Genomic DNA, 18614 nt, shown 5'->3' with positions numbered 1-18614 from the left:
GAGGATGGATGAGATTCGTCATTTCCCCAGATCGAGGGAGAGAGACCAGAGACTCGTCGTCGACCCTGATTGTCGAGGTTGTACCCTAAAGTCTCTCGTAGCTCGTAGATGTGCATTCTCGACAAAATGATGCTCGAATCTCATCATCACTCGCACATACACGCTCAAACAGTCACTAACATCATAGTACATGACAGGCGGGATGGCACACCTCTCCATCAGCCTGCGAGCTGCTGCGTCTCGGAACATCGGTCGGCCAGGTAAGTTTCCTGCAGCGCGAGCGAGCATGCGTGCTCTTTGAGCTTCCGTGGGTGATACAGTTTCCATGATTTACCAATGCTAACCGATCGTGATCGTAACTCAACACATAGCATCAATAATATCAGCATCTTCATCATGCCCAACTCGAATGTCCATATCCGTGCCTCAACGCTCCCGGACCCAAAGCACACGGTCATACAGCACCCCAAACCAGACTCACTACGCCAAACCTCCACTCTACGGCCAACCGCTCTCACAGACCCACCCTCATCTGGTCCGGAGTGAGAACCCTGGACACTTAACACGGGGTATCACAGCGGCGGAATATGAACAGAGAAGGAGAAAATTGATGCAGGGTCTGCCGGAGGGGAGTAGGGTCGTATGTATGGGCGCTGGGGTTAGGCTTGTTACGCAACGTGAGTCGCTGTGTCGAGGTGGTGGGATTCCTCTTCTTGCCTAGCACACTTTGGACTGTAGAGCTGATTTCTTCATTTGCGTCCCGTTTCGTTGATCATTCGCTTTTTGGCTTTGTTGGGAAGGGTAGAGATCTTGTCAGTACGCTCTGATCCCCTAGTTGAACTGCATATCCGGCCTTCTTTTGCTTATACCGGATTGCGAATGACCTGATTTGCATATGGTCTTAGTTACAAATTTCGGCAATGTAAGTCGATGTCAATATCTACCTCTGCCTTTTAACTATCCGCCTGCTCGATCTTCCCGCAAAGCGTCTCGACAGCCCGGGCGCTGAATGCTAACCCAAACGTTCCTACTTTCCGTAGCTACCGATTTCTTCTACTTGACGGGGTTTCATGAACCTGATGCGGTCCTGGTGCTCGGTGAGTACTTCTACTCCTTCTCCACTGGGGTCCGAAGGATGCCGTACGTGACCTGCATCGTCGAGCTGATCCTCGCTACAACGACCCCTGTCCCACTTATTCTCCTGGTCCCTTCTATCTCGCCTTGTCCACCCGCATGTCCATCGTGCGCTCTAGAATCCAAACCTTCCTCCTCCCGGGGTTATACCTACACCCTCTACGTCCCCTCCAAGGACGCACATGAAGAAAAATGGGAAGGAGCCCGCACAGGCCCAGAGGGGGCGGTAAAGGTGTTTGGGGCGGACGAGGCGTTCCCGAATACGCTGCTGCAGGAGCATTTGGAGAGGATCGTCGATATCAAGGGGGAGGGGAAGTTGTTTGTGGAGTTGCCGCCTAAGGCATCGGAGTCGGAGTGGTCGGAGCCTTACCCGCCGGCGTCGTTATCGTCAACGGCATTCAATGAGCTTGGGATGACGAAAAGAGGCAAGGTCTCTTCTACGCTAGGGAAGTTCCTATCGGGTTCTTCATCATCGACAAATCAGAAGGTCCCGCCTCACTTGGTTCTCCACCAACTCCTCGCCTCGAATCCGAAATGCAAACCCCTAGCTCCCGAGGTGGAGAAACTCCGGATGATCAAATCCCCAGCCGAACTCGCCTTGATGAAAAGAGCCGGTGACATCTCTTCAGAGGCACATACGCGGGTCATGCGCTCCACCGCTAGAGGGATGACGGAGGAGAGGAAAGAAGTGACAGAGTATATGGTCCAGGCGGAGTTTGAGTATCATTGCGCGATGAGGGGGAGCGAGAGGCCGGCTTATGTGCCCGTGGTCGCTTCAGGGTGAGTCGACGGTCGTTCCATTGCTGCTGCACAAAGCGCGTCTTGAAGGGTCAGATCTGACGAACATGATATGACGTCTTTTGGATATTATGCAATGCAGCGCCAATGCCTGTGTCATCCACTACACCCAGAACGACCAGCTCCTCCAACCCGGCGAACTCCTCCTCCTCGACGCTGGGTGCGAATACTCGCACTACGCATCGGACATCACACGGACGTTCCCCGTCTCGGGCAAATTCAGTGAACCGCAAAAGGACCTCTATCAGGCGGTCTTGAACGTACAGAAGAAGTGTGTGGAGAAGTGCAGGGTTGAAGATGAGGTTGGGATGGGGGAAATCCACCGGTTGAGTGAGTATCGGGTCAATGATTTCAAGGCCGTTTGACGTGTTGAGCTCGACTATGCTGACGGGGAAGAATATTGGTTGTGCAGGTTGCAGCCTCTTGACCGAGGAGCTCAGACAGATTGGGTTCAAGTTGTATACCGGGGACGTCGAGCGAAGCTTGGTGAGCGTGCTTATTTACCGTTTTCATCGCGAGTTCTCCGGCTAATAAGGTCCGACGATAGTACCCACACTACATCTCCCACCACCTTGGCAGCGATCTGCACGACTGCGCGTCCAATAACCGGAATGGACAGTGAGCATCCGCGTCTATTACCGCTCTCGGCAATGAAAGAGGTCTGACTGGAACGCTTCCTGAACTTCAGTCTGGTGGAAGGGAACGTGATCACGATCGAGCCCGGTTGTTACGTTCCTGCCAATGACGCCTTTCCCAAAGCTTTCCACGGGATGGGTATCCGGATAGAGGTAAATTCGACAGGAGCTCTAGCAATAGCTCATGATTGGCGAGGCTGATGGTAATACTTTCCGATGTTCTGGCAGGACGCCGTCGCTTTCACGAAAGATGGTCCTCTGAACCTGTCCGCAAACGCTCCCAAAGAGATCGCCGACATTGAAGGCGTATGTCAAGGGCTATTGGAACGATGAACAAAGACATCATGTATCAGGCATAATCCACAGGCGTCGCATGGCAAGTAAACCGAGCGTCGAATCCACACATGCATAATACACATCTCAACGTGGCAAACATGCCGTTCAGACATCTGGATCTATGTATTCCGGATTGAAACGATCGTTCTGCGCGACGACGAGGTCCCTCCAGGTCCGCCCACCGGCCTTGGTACCCTCGGATCCACTGTTCTGTCTCCACGAACGCTTCGGCGCTGAACTGCTGCTTCTCTTGGCAGCAAAGTCTTTAGGCTTGACCATCTCGGCGAGCTGTAGGTCTCGCTCCTGTTGTCGATTCGCGGCGGCCTCGTTGCCATCACCTAATCCCATGCTATCGATGATAGCTTCAAGAGTATGCCCGCGGAGCGCTCGGATGTTGGGAGACCCTACGCCAATGTCGCTCACCCAGCTACCTCTCCCACTACTGTAGCTGTTGGTGATGACCCCGAACTGCCTGAGCGCCTTTTCTTTGGCGCGGAGGTAGGAACCACCAGAGGTAGAGTGGCCAAAAGGTCGGTGCGCGGAGAAGCTCTCGCCAGAACCAGGATAGGTATCATAGACGGGCGATTCGCCTTCGTTCAGGTACATCGAGATGTCAAGCGCATCGCCCAACGCTTCTTCTAGCGGACGCGGATCTCGAATTCGGCATTCAGTCACGGAAAAGGTCGTTACCGCCGGGACCCGATTGGAACACCAGACCGAGAGATCGCGGATGTGCGTGCTGTTGTCAAGGTGTTCCACGTAAGCCAGAGATGCTGCCGACTTCATAGAGTCAATCACTCACGCTGTCACTTCTGCTCCTACATAGGCCACCACGACGTTCTTCGGGGCTGGGTTGATGTTCTGAGCGATATGCTGGAAAATGGCCGCAGCAAATGCCGGCTCAAAGGTCCCCGTAGGTTCTCCTCGTAGGAAACCCTTAGTCAAGCGGAGCGAATACTGTGTTCTCTCCATAATGTTGCACTCACTCATGTCAATTTTGATGACGGGATCCAGCATCACGGGGAACGGACGAGGGTTTCCTTGGAGTAGTTTGCTGCCGGGTTCCTCGGGAAAGCGATATTTGATATGAAGAGCGCTGACACGGTTTCTCGGTCTTTGTGAGAGGTCCTGCGGGTCATCAAGTGACAAAGCGAAACATCAGGCTTATTGAATGGATGAATGGATAAAACGGACGCATTCTAGGCAATCTTACCCTGGCATAGTCCAATAGCCTCGAAGCATGTTTCAGCTGTTCGTCCCGTACGCCTTGTGAACCTTGTTTCGGCGTGCGCGTATACGAAATAAAGTTCACGAAAATGTACAATGCGTCTCGGCTCGGTAGATCCGGATTGAGTACGGAGTATGCATCATCAACCTTGATTCCTGGTTTGGTTCTAGGGTCGAATTTTCCAATCGATGTATCGGTCACTCGAACGCTCAACGGATTGTGATTGACCGTAGAAGCGCCCGATGCTACCGGTCTGGGTGCAGATATCGGGCGACTCAGATCGTCCTCATCCATTGGGCTTTGCATCGTGGGTCAAGGTTCGCTAGTGATGATCAGGCTTGTGTGTATAGAGTAGTTCAACGTCGTCCTGGTCTATGGAGAGTATGTTGAGTGGCAGATTCGAAGTCGAGTCGTGCAGCACAGCTTGCGACCGTAAATGATCAAAGGGAGGGCAGATCGCAGCCATTAACAAAGGGAGGCGATTCGGAAAGGATTTTGGCATCGCCTTGCCTACTGAAGACCTGTAGGCTGAGGTGGAGGCAGTAATTCTACGGTTTGAACGCCCTATACGGCGATCAGCCTAATCCGCTCGACACTGGTCGCTAAATTGCTGCTAAGGGTGTACAGGGTGGTATAGATGGGTATAAGTGTGTTGTGGTGTCTGCTTAACCGCTTCGCAAGAACAGTCAACATGGTCATCAATCGTCCTTCTCGTCCTTTGCCGGTACGAAAGCGGCACCCAGGCCTTCGACAGATATGACCCGTCCACGACTCGGCCATAACCAGGAAAGCCATCCGCCGCTTTCATACCGGATCTGGAACGGTTCCTTGACGCAGATCTCGGACTGCCTATGCAGACCCTCGATCTCGTCTACCCGGTCTCGCACAGATTGGAGAGTCTCTTCAAAGTCTTCTTCATTTGTGATCTGCTCGGCTGACCTCAGAGTCAACATGTTGTCAGGGCGCACGTTGAACTTGTTCTGTCAACATTGAAACGAGAATATCAGTCGCTGTTGTGCATTCCAGGACGTGCGTGCTACTCACATCGATCGAAATGATCTGGATGAGAGAGAGATGGCGAGATCCGTGTCAACACGGTGCTACCGAAACTACTACATGAGCGTATTCAGAACCGACTCACGTTTGCGTAATCTAGGCCACTCAAAAAGTCTGCAATGGTCAAGATTTAGCGGGAGAGCTTGAAAAGCTGACAGATCCGACTCACCTGGACGTGTCATGACCACCCTGGCCTTCCCATAGGTCGTCTTAGGTAGCTCGATATCAGGCAAGGACCCGGCGATTTCTGCCCCCTCCAACCTTGCCTTTTGTAGCTTGACGAACTCGTGCAGGAGGAGCCACGAACAACTGTGTCATAGTCGAATCAGGTATTAGTACCGTCCCCTTCGTCAGTATCCGGGTGATTGTTCTATGCCTACCTCGACCACCTGCGGAAGATACGTGATCAGCGTGACGATCGCCTTCAGTCAGAGATGCAGAAACAAAACTCACTTTTGTTCATCCATGACATCGTCATCGTGATCGGGAATCAAGCCGATTCTAAGAGGAGCAGCGAGGCGTGAACCCGGATAAGGCATTGTCATACTAACAACGACTGAAGCGAGAGAGCGAACGCACCTTGACATGATCCATTCTCTTTCCACATCCAGCATGTCCCGAGCTTCCTCTGTCGCGCATCGCGTATCCATAAAAACATCAGTGAAAAATCCACTTCCAAGAGAAATATCGGCTTTCCTTACCAAGCATATCCCTAGCCTTGGCAGCACGTAGCAACAACGAGATCCGTCCTCCGAGCAGGTGCAAGACTTGCGGCATCTGTTCCTTGTCCTTTGCTCGGTCGATAGCGGCCGATGGACCGTAGCACGAGCGAAGGTAACGAAGCGCATTGAAAGCCTCTGGAGGGGAGAGGTCCGGGACACTCAGAACCTGAAATGATATCGCAGCGAGGTTTAAGGTGAGCGTTATCTCGCATTCAAGCGAGTAAGAAGACGAGGACTCACCCTGAGCCGACTTGCGTTCTTCTTCATCGTCTCATATGGCCAATAATCGTCCGTGGTGAAGATCATGGTCAAAATCCCCGCTTCCGCCCAAGCCTCTGCACGTTGTTGCAGTTGTTGTACCAGGGCGATCCCTTCCGGGTCGTTACCGAACAGGTGGACATCTTCAATTGTCATCAAATAGGGGCGATACGTTGTCAGTGAGCAATCCAAGTAGGGAGTCCATCAGCAACGCAACATACCACTGATAGCGAGTACGAGGGGCCTGCCCCTACGTTCCGTATACCTCAGAGCGACCTTTTCCAGCTTGTTCATCGCTGCGAAGCATGGGCCCATCAGCTAAATCATTGGGATGACCGGTCCGAAAAGACCTGTTGCACTGACCACGTTCGATATCCAACCGAGGTCCTCCTTCTCGAGGATCACGTCGGGAGAATAAGGAGCCTAGACGAGGAAAGATAAAATACAGGATGAGTTAGCTGAGCGTTGATTGAAGTCGTATGGGCTGCGCTTCTAGAGCTCACCTTGCCAGTCTTCGCTGTATGATATGACATAAACCGCAAACACGTCGAATCAGCAAATCATCTCACATGGACCAGGGTAATCATTCAGTCCACCCGAAAAGGTGGCCCTTATCTCCTCTCTTTCGCAACCACTAAAAAAATCCACTTCCAAAGGAGAAGAAAGAAAAACCACCCACTCACTTGAACTCGTAATGAAGCGCCTTGCCCAACCTCAACCGAAACACCTCGAGATCCCCATGCGCCTCGGCAAACGCCGCTCCATCCGCATGGATCCCCCTCATACTCTCGATGATGGTATGTTTCTTCCCCGTGCCCTTGGGACCCATGAGGATCCAGTAGTTGCCGACGTTTTCGCCCTTGACGATCCCATCGACGGTTTGTTGTTCTTTACGGACGATGTTGGTATGAGGGTGCGAGTGGGGGTCGGAGGGGTCGTCGGATTCTTGCATCTCGTGTTCGAAGAGAGAGCCTGGGTGGTGAGGGTGTTTCTTGTGGTGCAGTTTGCCTACTTCTAGGGCGGGGTCGTAGCCCGCTGCGAAGGCTCCTTCCATCTGGGGTTGCGTGGATGAGTGGTTCGACCGGGGCGTATAGGTGAAGAGGAATAGGAGTATAATTCGACGTTTCGAAAGCAAAAAAACCATTCATCAGCAAAACACATTCGATTTCGAGGCATGTATCGAATATATAAAAGCTGGAGAGTTTCCACTCACCTTGTTCAACACGTCCGCCTTGTAGTAAGCCAGATACCCGACCCCTCCTACGAACCTAGCGAACAACAAGAAAGAAAAAACGCGGCATTTTCCCCGGTAAGGCAATGTAATAAGCATCTAGCATTATTTCGTTCTGATCTACCCGAAAGAAGGGGGAGGAGGGAGGCCAGGGACTCACACGGCGATCAACCCGATGGCGGTCGTCACCGCAGCCTGAACGATCGGGCTCGCAGCTAATTCCGCGTAGACGCTTCCTCGGGTCGATTTCCCACCATTTCCACCGCCACCATTGTTGTTGTTGTTGTTACTATTATCATTTCCCGGTCCGCCTGCATTCGAGTTGGAGGAATAGGGAGTGACGGTCGGTTGAGGGACGGGAGGGTTGGGCCATTGTGGGATGTCCGAGAGGGGGGTTGAGGTGTGGAGATGCCTAAATCTTGGGATGGGCCGGTAAGAGATGTCCTTTTGAGCGTTTCGGCGAGGTAGAGGTAGAGGTAGGCGCGACGCTATTGTCGTTGAAGAAAGATGTCTATATCTCGATGGGTGTGCGAGTGGAGAAGAGGAAGATATCCGCGTTCGGAGGTTGGTGGTCCTCGATAAGATCCGTGGGCCTGCCATCGTTGCGCTCTGCTCGGATCAAAGAGTCGTGTGTTACTCCCCAAATGACCGTTTCGCTACTTCTTTTGAGATTGCAGAGTAGTATACCTTGGGTGTATAGCCACTGTGTGTTGAAAGAGAGGCCTAGAGAGACCAACCACCTCGTACATCCACATGACATCAACCCCTGCTGGAATTTGCTGCCGTAACTATGATGAAACTGATCCCGACTCATGTAATTATATATCCGCGTCGCCTCCCCTCTCCCTTCTCCTCCTCCCTGCCTGCCCTTGCACTCGTTGTGTGAGAAACCCTCGTATCCCTCTCTTCAATTTGCATCTCCATGATCTCATCGTGTTCCATCTCTCTCTCCCTTGACTTCCCTCTTGGAACTAGCTACCCGCGACCATGACTCGCTGACATTCAGCTATATATCTATATAGCCTCCAAGACCCCCGGTAACTAGAGATTACGACCGACTTTACGCGCCCTCTCGTCATCCATACCTTTCCCGCCACACCTACATCCCTCCTCGACAATCGGATCTCACCATCTTTATCTAGAAACCCTCGTCCGCACGTTCTCTTCAAATGCAAAGCGGATGGCATAGGGCAAGTCTCAAATAGTCTTGCTTTCAACCGTTTGAAAATCGAAATCGAAATCGACAGTAGAGCTTGACAGACAAGTGGAAATCGCATCGAACGTGAATCAAGATGATCCTCCCGGAAGATCCGGAAAAGGAAGCGCTTCAACGTCAGCTCGACGAGGACGAGGCTCGTTTGCGTTCTCAACTTCAACTGCAATCTCGAACTGAACCTCAGTCGCACATACCGCTACGATCAGCACTCCATGTTCAACCTCAATTCCAATCTCAATCTCAAGTACCGGACAACCGATCCCGGACTTCCCTGGAGAGTTATACCGGGTTAGCGCTCCCTCCTCCGCCTTATAATCCCGGGTTGGTTCATCGGCATGTGAATGGGCACACGGGCGGGAATGTGAATGTCAATGCGGGCGGCAATGTGAACATGGGCGGCAACGGGGGTGTGAATGGGACTAGAGGAGGATCGAGACCGGGTTCTGCGACAGTAGGATACAACGGGACGGCTCAGGGTCGAGGTTATGATCAGGTCTTTCCTTCATCTCTGCCTCTGCCTCTGTCTATATCTTCGGATTCGAATATGAGTCAACGAGAGGGCGAGCCAGGATCAAGGTCAGGATCACCATCCACCCATCCTTACCTCAACGTCCTCAACAACATCGACAACAGTAACGATAATAACCCGTACATGTACCCGAACCCGAACCCGTACCCATACTCTTACTACCCTCCAGCCCAACCTCAACCTCAACATCAGGCAGAAGCGTCTACCTCCCAACTCACCCTCCCTTCCATCCCAAATACCAACACCACCACCAACAATAACTTCAACCCTCTTTCGGCCTCGGCGCGGACGAGCAGACAGGAATTCGAGATTGACGATTCCAGGGCTTCTTCCCTGTTTGCCTCGACGTCGGCATCGATATCGGCCTCGGCATCGGCGTCTATGTCTGGAAGTATGATGGGCTCGGGGATGGGGTTGTTCGGGAGAGGACCTGGCCGGACGAGGAGGGGGATGGGGAGGGAGAGGAAAGGTTCAAGGCGCGGGTCAGGATGGGGGTGGGGATTGGGATTGGGATGGTTGGGTTCTTCTTCGACTTCGAATCCCGGTCCGAGTACCCGTATTGGTGCGGCTCGCGGAGGGGAAGAGGGGGAAAGAGCAAGGGGTTCCACCGGCGAGATACCCGGTCGTCCGGATATGGTCGACGGGACCGGCTCGGGATTGTTCAGGCGGGATAGAGGAGGGAAAGGCAAGGGCAAGCGACGTGAATGGCAAGGAGATCGAGATCGAGATCGGGAAGTTCAGGGACGAGAGACCGCGATGGTAACAGTGGGCGGGCTCAAGGGGTCGTTTTATCCGGAGAGTTGGGGGTGGAAGCGGTGGAGTACGAAGAGGTGGATTTGGGCGATCGTTTTCGTCATGGTAAGTCGTCTACCTTTTCCCATGTTCAAGGGACACGAATTGGAGATTCACTGAGGATTGCGATTCTGTCCGCTTCGTCTTGAAACTGTAGGTCCTGGCGAGTGGGATTGCAGGCGGACTGGTAGGCGGTCTGACGCTAGGAAGGCAAAACGAGAAGGCGAGCAAGATCTATAGCGCAGGAGGGAGTCGGATCGTCGTCCCCTTCGACTCGCAAGGATACCTAACGTTCGATCCCATGAAAAACGGGCCTCCACCCGAAGACGGTCAATCGGAACGATGCAACCTCTTTTCCCCGCTCTCTTCAAGCAACATCCTCCGTTCGGTCGCTTTCGCACCCTATGGGCAGACGATCACGTACACGACGTTTTATCTGGACAAGAACGCCTCTTCGGTCTTTGTGAGGTCCAAGGGGGATTCGAGCTCGGGGTCGGTCCAGGTGATGGGCGTGGACGATTACCCGGTACTGCAAGCGGGTGAGATCCCGCAGGACAAGGTCAGGATCGATGTGGTCAAGCGGACGGGAGCGAACGCGACGGAGAGCTTGGTCTGTCAGATGACCGATCAGACGGGCAGGCAGGGGGTTGGAGTTTACGTGAGTCGTTCGGGCATCTGGTTCTTGCTCTTTACGCCGATATTGACCGTACATTCGATCCAAATCGCGCCCAACGACGACAGACTCAATCTCTATCGACCGACTCGCCCGATGAAGTCGTCGCCGGTGACCCCAACCTCTCCTTTTTCATCCTCGTCCGCTACCCACCTCCAGCTTCCATGCCGCTCCGAGACGACGGCGAGGTCAACTCGACAGCGGTCTTTGACCAGCTGGACCGCAAGTTGAACTCGTTGGAGATCATCACCGATCAGATGGGGATGAGGATGGGGAATATGAAGGGGTTGGCTAGTTTCGCGAGTTTGGAGGTTTCGATCGGGAGGGGGTTGATCGGCGCCGATGTGAGTGGATAACCAGACGACGGCCATGAGATCGTGTGCTGATGACCCCTGCCATCCAGTACGTCGCGGCGGACGAAATGACCCTTCAGACGCGGACGAGCAGTCTCTGGGGGACTTTTAACGTTTCCGAAAGCCTGATCATGAACTCGACAAAGTATGTCCCCGACGGCTTTGGGTTCATGTCATGTTCGAGCGCCGTGCGGTACTGACTGGAAGGCTCTGGCATCGAACAGCGGTGGTCTCCTGGCAGATGTTATCCTACACAACCCCGTAAGCCCTGCTTGACGGCGAACCATTCCAAGCTGCTGCAAAGTCTCACTTATTCTCACTCTTCTGCTTGCTCGACCAACAGGGCTACCTAGACTCGGTTGTTACCCGGGATGGGTCCAACTATTTCCCTCGAGCCGGCAACACCCGCTCCGCCCTCGACCTCCGTGCCTTTTCCGACAGCCCACCGACAGCCAAGATGGTCGTCAGCCGTGCCGTCTCTGATTACGGTTCGACCCCCCTGAATATGGACCCGGACGACATACCCATCCGGAACATTAAAGTCAGGGCGCAGACGACGAACGGGCCGTTGGTCTTGAAGTATCTGGCTCAGCCGCCGGGGGTCGTCTTGGATAGTGGGGCTTATACATCGAACGGGGAAGCTTCGACGAGGATGCATCCGGCGTTCCAGGGAGGATTCTTGCTGTGAGTCCAGATTCGAGCCTTGAAGCTCGATAACATGTTAGAAGAAACTTGAAAATTGATACCTGGACTTTGGATTTTTCAGCCGCTCGGTTAACGGTGACCTTCGGATCCCCGAGTCCAACGATCTCGAACCTTCTGATAACGGGATGCTCAACTTCCAAGATCCATGGGACGACGATCGGAAACGGATCGTTGTTTTCGATCAGGTACGCCCCGAACAAGAAAGTTGTCATTCGAACGCGTTACTTATGCCAGTCTTGTAATCGTTCAGGGTAACAACACGGCCTTTGGGGAGAACTTGACGTCGACGGTGGACGATTCGTTGTCTCCATGGGGTTTTACGCGAGGTGGGTCCAGGTCTCGACAGGACAGCTTGACCAGACGGTAGAAGTGAACATTCGATCTGATCGCAACCTCGCTCATTATCGCAGGTGACTCGGTCTACAACAAGGACGCGGGATCGTTCCAGGTCGCCGGGGTGACCATGTGGTTGACGACAGAGGAAGTGGCAGAGACGGTGAATATCAGTAGCAAGGCCATGGCGGTGGCCAAGGAGTGTGCAAACCAGACGTGCGTCGGATACGCAGCGATGAGGAACAGCAAGAGCGTGACGCAGACGAGTTGGGGAGGGGGCGAGTTGACGTTTTCTTAGATCAGTGGCAAGTCGATAAAAGCAGTGTTAGGGTCAGTCGCAAATACTACTGTGTGTATCCGAGTGTTTCTCATTTGTATATGGTATATGGAATCGAGTCTGATCCTCTGTCAAGACCCGGGAGAGGATGACCCGGGGGGAGGCGACGCGTACGCTCCGGTAGGGTCCCCGAGCCGTCATAAGGTTGAATCAACCTTGAGCAACTTGCACTTGTATACTTGCAACGACTAATATATGTGTACATGATGTCAACAACAAAGCTGCCGCACGATAGATCTCGCTCTCAATTGATCTAGTCATCAGCATCTGACCGAGTATTATTCACGTCGGATCGCCCGACCCGGTGCTGCCGGGTTGGACTTGTTATACGCAAAGGTCAACATCACCATTCACGAGTTCGAGGTAGGTAGCCTGTGTTCCTTCTTTTACGGTCTCGTCCTCGTCCTGCAGGATGCAAGCTCGATCATGGGGCTTCATTAGCTCATACTCCTTCTCCATAATCATTGCAGGCTCTACGAGTTCACATAGAATCTCAATTGGTGCAACGAGAAGCATCAATTCCCTCCTCCCGGAACGGGTTGGAACTGGCAACCTCCGTGCTGGATGTCATCGACCTCTTCCCTGAGATCCGACAATAGACATTGAAGCGTCTCTCGTCCTTACCATCCGCCTCGATCGTCTCTCTCTCATCTATCACTCGATGCCTGGCACCAAAAGTTTAAACAGACAGTCCTCCGTGAGCGTCGATCAGCTAGTTATGCTGCGACACACTTCTCCAGCTGACCCCGGGCCTTGGTCTCCACTTGCGTGTACAGACTCTTCCCTACCTCCTCCCAGCCGGAAAGTCGATATTCGAAAGACAAAACCTCAAGGGCGCTGCTGCTCGACGCAAGGATTACATACTTTGGCATCTTCGACGTACGCAAGCAGAATCACAGACCATGTCGTCTCCCACCCCGTCTACCGAAGTCCATACCGCCGGCCAATCTCAGCCTCCCCCCATCCCGCCCGCGGTTCTAGATCTACCGCTCTTCGCCGTGTGGGGAGACGTCGGCTGGTTACTTACGCAATGGATCGTCAAATCTGACGGAGGTCTCAGAGCCGTGATACTTACAAATCACGATAATCTACGGGACGCGGTCCAAACGCTCATAGGGAAGTTGGCGGAGCAATGCCCGACGAAACCCTCGACTCGCACGTTGTTCTACTCTAAAACGGAAGTCGCTTTCAAAGCCCGTGACTACGCCTACAATCCTTTCGAGGAGATCATGGATAAAAAAGAGCTATCTTCTGGAAAAGTCGACAACTGCCTCTTCGCCCAAACGCCTGAGAGCCTCGACACTCAATTTGCCCATCCCAGCTTCACCATCTTGATCGTCGAAATCAAAGCTCCCGACACCGAAGCCGACGAAATCACTCCAGCGAAAGCACTTGAAGTTGACGCACAGATCAGAGGGAGAGCCAATGCAGCTCAGGACAATGGGGTCATGAATCAGCATCTGTACCTGATTGGTTGGGTAGGGTGTTGGTTCCGGCCCTACTGCTGGCTGCAAGCGGAGAGTGATGAAGCGGAGGTCAAGTATGAGCCGAATCGAAACCTCGGGGTGATGCGTCCTAGTAAGATCTCCGAGTGCATGTTTCTGGTATCGAGATTACTGACTCGACCATCACAGGCAATGCCGATCTGCGCTACAGCCCCACTCGCGTCACTGAAGGTCCTCAGACTTCTCTGTGGCGGGATATAAGGGAACCGGATGGCAAGAAGTTGTTACAGCAGGTGAGCCCATCCGTTTCCCCGTTTGCGCTTCGAAGCTAATGTATATCATAGGTCATCATGGATGCAATGAGTGCTTGTGATGGCAGGGGACCAGCCTATCCAGAGATGTACGGGGAGGCATGTCAGACTGTTTCTCAAATGCAGTACAGGTATGTTGCCCATGGCTACAATAATCGTTCTCTCTCAATATCGCCGTCCTCATGCTCTTGTTCGCTACAGCGCGTCTCCTGCTGAGGAGTCCCCGTCTTCCGAAGAAGGAGGGGAAGGGGATTCTGCCCCGAGTAGCGAAGGGTAGAGGTACCCGAAAAGTGGAGGGAAGCTTCCGTTCTTTAACCGGACCAGAGCTTGAATGATTATGACTTCTTCACGACCTTTACGACCTATACGGACTGTACGCTCTGTACGACCTTTACGACCTTTACGAAGTTAGACTCGACCGGCATGCGCTTGTATAAGTCTTTCCGATGTGCACCTCGCGTCCATGACACATACAACATTTTAATGCGCTTGAATCATGCCTCGAGCTGCCAGGCGGTCGTATCTCTCTAAACGTCCGAGAACTCGAAGACGACCTTGCCGATCTTGCGTTCGTTGAACAGGCGATAGTACTGACATGAACCGATCGGCGATCAGCCTCGATCTACGCGGATCAAATTCCGACAGCCCCACAAACTCACCTCTGGAGCCTCGTCGATGCTGACGACCTTTTGTACGAAATCGTCCAACAACTCCGGCGTCTCCTTTCCGATCTTTTGCAACAGCCCCAAGGCGTATGGGAACATCGCCCGGACGTGACACCTGCCGAAACAAAACTTCAGGTTCTTGTTGTAAGCGGTGTCTCCGTTGATCGTCAGGGCGGCCGAGTGGACCCCGCAAGAGGCGACGACCCCACCGATCCGAACGAGATCGATGGCGAGGGCGTGAGCGGAGGGGTTGCCGACGACTTCGAGGACGACGTCGGGCCCGTAAGGGGTTTGTTCGAGGAGCGAGGCGGTGTACGAGCCGTCCGTCTGGGTCAAGGGGATCGCTCCGTATTTCCTGGCCATCTCTAATCGAACGTCCCGGTTGATCAGCCTCGATGTCAATCTAAGTGGATGTTATGGGAATGGCGTCTCGACTGACCCATTCGTTCGGGGACCGGGTCGATAGCAAAGACCTTGCTGAACCTCGCTTTGGCCGCCATGATAGCCTGTAGGAAAAGTAGCACATGAAGACAAGACCCTCAGGATCAGCCGCATCGAGCGGGTCGAATTTCGATGACACATCTCAGACTTGGACTCACGCAGAGTCCGACGGGTCCGCAACCGATGACAAGCGCTGTAGCGTCCTGCCTCTCAACTTCGCCCAACATGTCCCAGGCGTTCTTGACGACGAAACAACCCGTAGGGAAGATATCTAACCGGGTCATAGAAAGATTCCCAAGTCACTTGTGTTTTAGCATTTCGTGTCCTAAACCATCTCGCTCCAAATCACGCCGGCTTACCGGCCATCAAGATCAGATGCCCATCCGGCATCCCTTCCGGAGCCTCAAACAACGTGGTCCTCGCCAGCAGGACCCTGACATACCCAGCCTGAGCTCCTTCCAACTTCGGACACCCGATGAGGGATCCTTTCGTACATCGTCCGGTCTGGCCGCGTTGGCAGAACCAGCAGTCGCCGCAAGAGGTCGTGAAGGGGCAGACTACGCGCTGGCCGACTTGAAGGTTGGGAGTGGACGAGGGTTCTGAGGAAGAGGAATCGGAGGGGGGGCCGACAGAGTGGATGTAGCCGGTAAATTCGTGGCCCTAGTAAAAGGTGAATCCGATGCAATGGCGTCAATGAGAGTTTCTCGGGTTTCGAAGATATTGGAGGTCAGGAAGCAAAACTGACCATGGTGAACCCGGTACTGGTAAAGCTGGACTATAAGGCAAGGTTCCAATCGTCAGCATCGATCGTGCAACACGGGACCTACAGCCGCTTTTCTTGACGGGTGGAATGAGATCACTCACAGCCTCGGCCCTGTAGTTGTGCAGATCGCTCCCGCTGTAGCAACGAGGGAGTGCCAAGATCCAGTCCGTGAGCCCATCAATCCTATGGACTTTCGGGTCTTATATGATAGGAGACTGTTGACGCTCACCATAATCCACTCGTCGTGACCTTGACGACCACCTCGCCTGGTCCAGGAGTAGGGATATCCTTTTCTACGACTTCGACCTGGTTGGCATCTCGGTAGACGAGCGCTTTCATCTTGGTAGGGGCGTTGGAGGTGGACATGTTCACGGTTCTAGGTTGGTTGCTTGGCAGGTTTTGTCTGATACAGATGGGAATTTTGTGAGTCCTCTGTATCTCGATGATTATAATCAGAAGAGTGGGATGAAATCGATCTGGCAATCCGAAGTCATCCTTCGAGGTGCGAGTTGCAAGGTGAGCTGTGAGGGAGAGGAGGCTAGCAACGCCGGGGCGGTTGGTTCCGGGTAAACAAACGCCGGGTATTCACATTCCTGACGTAATAGCATAGCGGACATAAGAGTAACAACTGAATGTCCGTGTTATCCCACGTCAGCCTAACCCAAGCACAACCCTCCAACGACCCCTATCTTTCGCCAAGTTGTTCTGTACGCCTACCTGCCTAGCTACATTCCACCTCTATCCATTGCTAATCCACAATCACACGATCTTTCAAGATGTCCACCGCCAAGCGAGCTCCCGAGTACGACCTCAAAGACGCAGCCCTCGTCGACCTGCTCGACAAACATCATGCCGAATTGAGGTTTGCCAAGTTTAGTCCCGAGATCGGTGAGTTTCCCCTCTTTTGACTTGTCTAAGCTGAAGAGAGATCGGAAGATATTGATCATCTAATTGACTCTTGAATCTGCGTATTTCAAACCGGATAGCGTTCAACCTCGGCCTGGCATTAAAAGAAGCCTTCCTCGAGACTTATGGGGACGAGTCGATCGGCCGTTCAGCCAAACCGGGGGTCAAGAAGGGTCTCGGTACGTCATCATCTTCGAATGGTCTCTTTTGGTACATAGTACAAGAATTTGAGCTTACATGCTTGATTAATCTGGCACGATGGGCTCGGTGTTCATGCTTGGTGGCATGAAACAGGTGTGGTCATCGCCATCCGGACGTTTAATGGGCATGACCTTTTCAGCTGCGTAGCAGGGGATGCGAGCGCGACCGGTAAGTGGATTAACCTTCTTGTACATGATTTGCTCCTGCTCATTCGCCGTTGCATTACCGAGACTGACTGTCATTGCGAATACCTTTTGTCGATACGTCCATGTTCAACCCCTCCCTCGTCCGATGCTCAATCTTGCGCTCGCTCTCGGGTCCGATACCTACTGGCCGGTACCTACCTCGTCCTCGTCCTCATCATCAATTCACATTATCCACAACATCATCATCAAATATCATCGATCCTACGACCAGGCCCTGACAACTGGATCTGGGCGGGCCGGAAAGAAAAGCTGGTCAGGCAGACGGGGAAGAGCAGTTTCTTGGTCGGACGCGTGTGAGTCTTTCCCCTTCCCCCTCTTTGAGACTCATACATGTATAGTATCTCGTTATACGACCGCCCTACAATCGCCATGGAGACTGATTGATTGTGAGGTTTTTTGTGCGGGGGGGAACAGTTTGGCGCTGCAGAACCGTCAACCGGAGGATAAGGGTTATCCGTTCCCGGAGTATGCTTGTCATGGAGGAGGTGAGTCGCCGAATAACCCGCTTGCATTACCTGTCCCCCCCCCCCTCCACATGAGGTAAGGATCAAGCTGATCGAGTGACCTTGTTCGCCATCCCTATCCTGTCGTCCGTTCTATCCGGATCTTTGGCTGCAACCACAGGCTTCCCGATCTGGTTGAAGAACAATACGGCCTGTCCGATCGGGACGATCTTGGTCAGCGGTCTGCCTCAGGCGGAGGATCATCAGGTAGGTCGACGGGTCATTTTCTTGGTTGCTATGTTGCGATGCGGTGGAGTTTGAACGAGATGGGAGAGCTGAAAGCTGATTCTGTTCACTTCTTGTTGTCTTGTTGTTATCGGATTGTCGGTGTGATTCGCTTTGGTAGCTCATCGTAAGTCGACCGAGATGTGCGGAATATGCTAAGTTGAGGGCGATAGGGACTGACCGAGATTGTCCTGACTTATAGGCCGACGTCTTGGAGGAGTTCTTGCCTACCCTCGAATGAGCGGTCTCATCGTGCAACAACAAATAACTTGACTGAGTATAGATCGCGCGAGATAGATCGACGCAGAAGGATCAGGGCTGCAAACGAGCATGGATAAATATAGATATATTATTATTGATGACAATGGATCATGCCTGCCTGGCTCTGTCGAACTCATCTCTCGTGGCCCTTACCCTACCGCATACCTTAATTTCACCTCACGGTACCCGATATACCAGTCAACCGAGTTTCAGCAGACTGCGACCGAAGATCACGTGACCGATCAAGAGGAATTGGTACCGAGGTTTTACATCCGATACCGATCGCCGTGGTTATCGATCTGCTTCCGGACGATCGAGAGTTGCCACTCTCTGTGTGTTGGAGCGATTCGT

General features: G+C 53.1%; 7 protein-coding genes across 7 annotated transcripts; 4 read left to right on the top strand and 3 right to left on the bottom strand.

The window, feature by feature from the left end:
- Nucleotides 1-409: 409 nt before the first annotated feature.
- HD553DRAFT_277752 (putative X-Pro aminopeptidase) lies at nucleotides 410-2900 on the top strand (the record flags this gene model as incomplete). The annotated part of the gene is made up of 9 exons (XM_046178008.1): nucleotides 410-687; nucleotides 906-922; nucleotides 1041-1097; nucleotides 1254-1914; nucleotides 2015-2262; nucleotides 2345-2418; nucleotides 2480-2550; nucleotides 2621-2720; nucleotides 2796-2900. 9 exons carry the CDS (start codon nucleotides 410-412, stop codon nucleotides 2898-2900), a joined length of 1611 nt encoding a protein of 536 aa, XP_046032996.1.
- A 108-nt stretch (nucleotides 2901-3008) lies between these two features.
- On the bottom strand, nucleotides 3009-4731 carry HD553DRAFT_363904 (uncharacterized protein; the record flags this gene model as incomplete). The annotated part of the gene is made up of 3 exons (XM_046184038.1): nucleotides 4117-4731; nucleotides 3706-4031; nucleotides 3009-3642 (listed from the first exon to the last, which is right to left on the bottom strand). The coding sequence occupies exons 1-3, from the start codon at nucleotides 4435-4437 to the stop codon at nucleotides 3009-3011; spliced, it is 1281 nt and encodes a 426-aa protein (XP_046032995.1). The 5' UTR covers nucleotides 4438-4731.
- Nucleotides 4634-8132, bottom strand: HD553DRAFT_142689 (uncharacterized protein). Its single transcript, XM_046176679.1, has 15 exons — nucleotides 7559-8132; nucleotides 7381-7435; nucleotides 6851-7221; nucleotides 6671-6684; nucleotides 6531-6590; nucleotides 6389-6463; nucleotides 6150-6310; nucleotides 5889-6075; nucleotides 5767-5815; nucleotides 5641-5688; nucleotides 5568-5576; nucleotides 5357-5496; nucleotides 5273-5301; nucleotides 5176-5190; nucleotides 4634-5111 (listed from the first exon to the last, which is right to left on the bottom strand). The coding sequence occupies exons 1-15, from the start codon at nucleotides 7996-7998 to the stop codon at nucleotides 4830-4832; spliced, it is 1935 nt and encodes a 644-aa protein (XP_046032994.1). The 5' UTR covers nucleotides 7999-8132; the 3' UTR covers nucleotides 4634-4829.
- A 1504-nt stretch (nucleotides 8133-9636) lies between these two features.
- On the top strand, nucleotides 9637-12408 carry HD553DRAFT_319417 (uncharacterized protein). Its single transcript, XM_046181019.1, has 9 exons — nucleotides 9637-10001; nucleotides 10093-10593; nucleotides 10677-10952; nucleotides 11012-11106; nucleotides 11186-11222; nucleotides 11305-11645; nucleotides 11728-11851; nucleotides 11917-11992; nucleotides 12077-12408. The coding sequence occupies exons 1-9, from the start codon at nucleotides 9777-9779 to the stop codon at nucleotides 12295-12297; spliced, it is 1896 nt and encodes a 631-aa protein (XP_046032993.1). The 5' UTR covers nucleotides 9637-9776; the 3' UTR covers nucleotides 12298-12408.
- Nucleotides 12409-12808: 400 nt separating this feature from the next.
- Nucleotides 12809-14348, top strand: HD553DRAFT_142638 (uncharacterized protein). Its single transcript, XM_046176678.1, has 3 exons — nucleotides 12809-13033; nucleotides 13113-14227; nucleotides 14310-14348. The coding sequence occupies exons 1-2, from the start codon at nucleotides 12998-13000 to the stop codon at nucleotides 14040-14042; spliced, it is 966 nt and encodes a 321-aa protein (XP_046032992.1). The 5' UTR covers nucleotides 12809-12997; the 3' UTR covers nucleotides 14043-14227; nucleotides 14310-14348.
- A 271-nt stretch (nucleotides 14349-14619) lies between these two features.
- HD553DRAFT_345992 (chaperonin 10-like protein) lies at nucleotides 14620-16327 on the bottom strand (the record flags this gene model as incomplete). The annotated part of the gene is made up of 8 exons (XM_046183156.1): nucleotides 14620-14682; nucleotides 14752-15122; nucleotides 15197-15263; nucleotides 15357-15469; nucleotides 15558-15858; nucleotides 15944-15973; nucleotides 16063-16096; nucleotides 16191-16327. 8 exons carry the CDS (start codon nucleotides 16325-16327, stop codon nucleotides 14620-14622), a joined length of 1116 nt encoding a protein of 371 aa, XP_046032991.1.
- Nucleotides 16328-16681: 354 nt separating this feature from the next.
- On the top strand, nucleotides 16682-18469 carry HD553DRAFT_319409 (uncharacterized protein). The gene is made up of 8 exons (XM_046181018.1): nucleotides 16682-16849; nucleotides 16948-17046; nucleotides 17162-17236; nucleotides 17486-17567; nucleotides 17689-17759; nucleotides 17899-17984; nucleotides 18124-18129; nucleotides 18205-18469. Exons 1-8 carry the CDS (start codon nucleotides 16738-16740, stop codon nucleotides 18241-18243), a joined length of 570 nt encoding a protein of 189 aa, XP_046032990.1. The 5' UTR covers nucleotides 16682-16737; the 3' UTR covers nucleotides 18244-18469.
- Nucleotides 18470-18614: the final 145 nt, after the last annotated feature.

Source organism: Filobasidium floriforme (genome assembly GCF_021052385.1).
Source record: "Filobasidium floriforme strain CBS 6241 chromosome Unknown HD553scaffold_27, whole genome shotgun sequence".
NCBI lineage: Eukaryota > Fungi > Basidiomycota > Tremellomycetes > Filobasidiales > Filobasidiaceae > Filobasidium > Filobasidium floriforme.
The sequence above is the reverse complement of the archived record's forward strand: the minus strand, read 5'-3'. Positions and strand labels throughout refer to the sequence as shown.

What these genes read in the sequence shown, in the direction of transcription:
- HD553DRAFT_319417 (XM_046181019.1), top strand. Translation starts at nt 9,777, where the DNA reads ATGGTCGACGGGACCGGCTCGGGATTGTTCAGGCGGGATAGAGGAGGG. An exon ending in ATGTTATCCTACACAACCCC is followed by an intron (nt 11,223 to 11,304) that starts GTAAGCCCTGCT and finishes CTCGACCAACAG; the next exon opens with GGCTACCTAGACTCGGTTGT. An exon ending in TCCATGGGGTTTTACGCGAG is followed by an intron (nt 11,993 to 12,076) that starts GTGGGTCCAGGT and finishes TCATTATCGCAG; the next exon opens with GTGACTCGGTCTACAACAAG.
- HD553DRAFT_319409 (XM_046181018.1), top strand. Translation starts at nt 16,738, where the DNA reads ATGTCCACCGCCAAGCGAGCTCCCGAGTACGACCTCAAAGACGCAGCC. An exon ending in AGGGGATGCGAGCGCGACCG is followed by an intron (nt 17,237 to 17,485) that starts GTAAGTGGATTA and finishes TCCTACGACCAG; the next exon opens with GCCCTGACAACTGGATCTGG. An exon ending in GTATGCTTGTCATGGAGGAG is followed by an intron (nt 17,760 to 17,898) that starts GTGAGTCGCCGA and finishes CTGCAACCACAG; the next exon opens with GCTTCCCGATCTGGTTGAAG.
- HD553DRAFT_142638 (XM_046176678.1), top strand. Translation starts at nt 12,998, where the DNA reads ATGCCTGGCACCAAAAGTTTAAACAGACAGTCCTCC. An exon ending in GTTTAAACAGACAGTCCTCC is followed by an intron (nt 13,034 to 13,112) that starts GTGAGCGTCGAT and finishes TTGCGTGTACAG; the next exon opens with ACTCTTCCCTACCTCCTCCC.
- HD553DRAFT_142689 (XM_046176679.1), bottom strand. Translation starts at nt 7,998, where the DNA reads ATGGCAGGCCCACGGATCTTATCGAGGACCACCAACCTCCGAACGCGG. An exon ending in AGGCGGACGTGTTGAACAAG is followed by an intron (nt 7,222 to 7,380) that starts GTGAGTGGAAAC and finishes ACGCAACCCCAG; the next exon opens with ATGGAAGGAGCCTTCGCAGC. An exon ending in CCTCGTACTCGCTATCAGTG is followed by an intron (nt 6,311 to 6,388) that starts GTATGTTGCGTT and finishes TGACAATTGAAG; the next exon opens with ATGTCCACCTGTTCGGTAAC.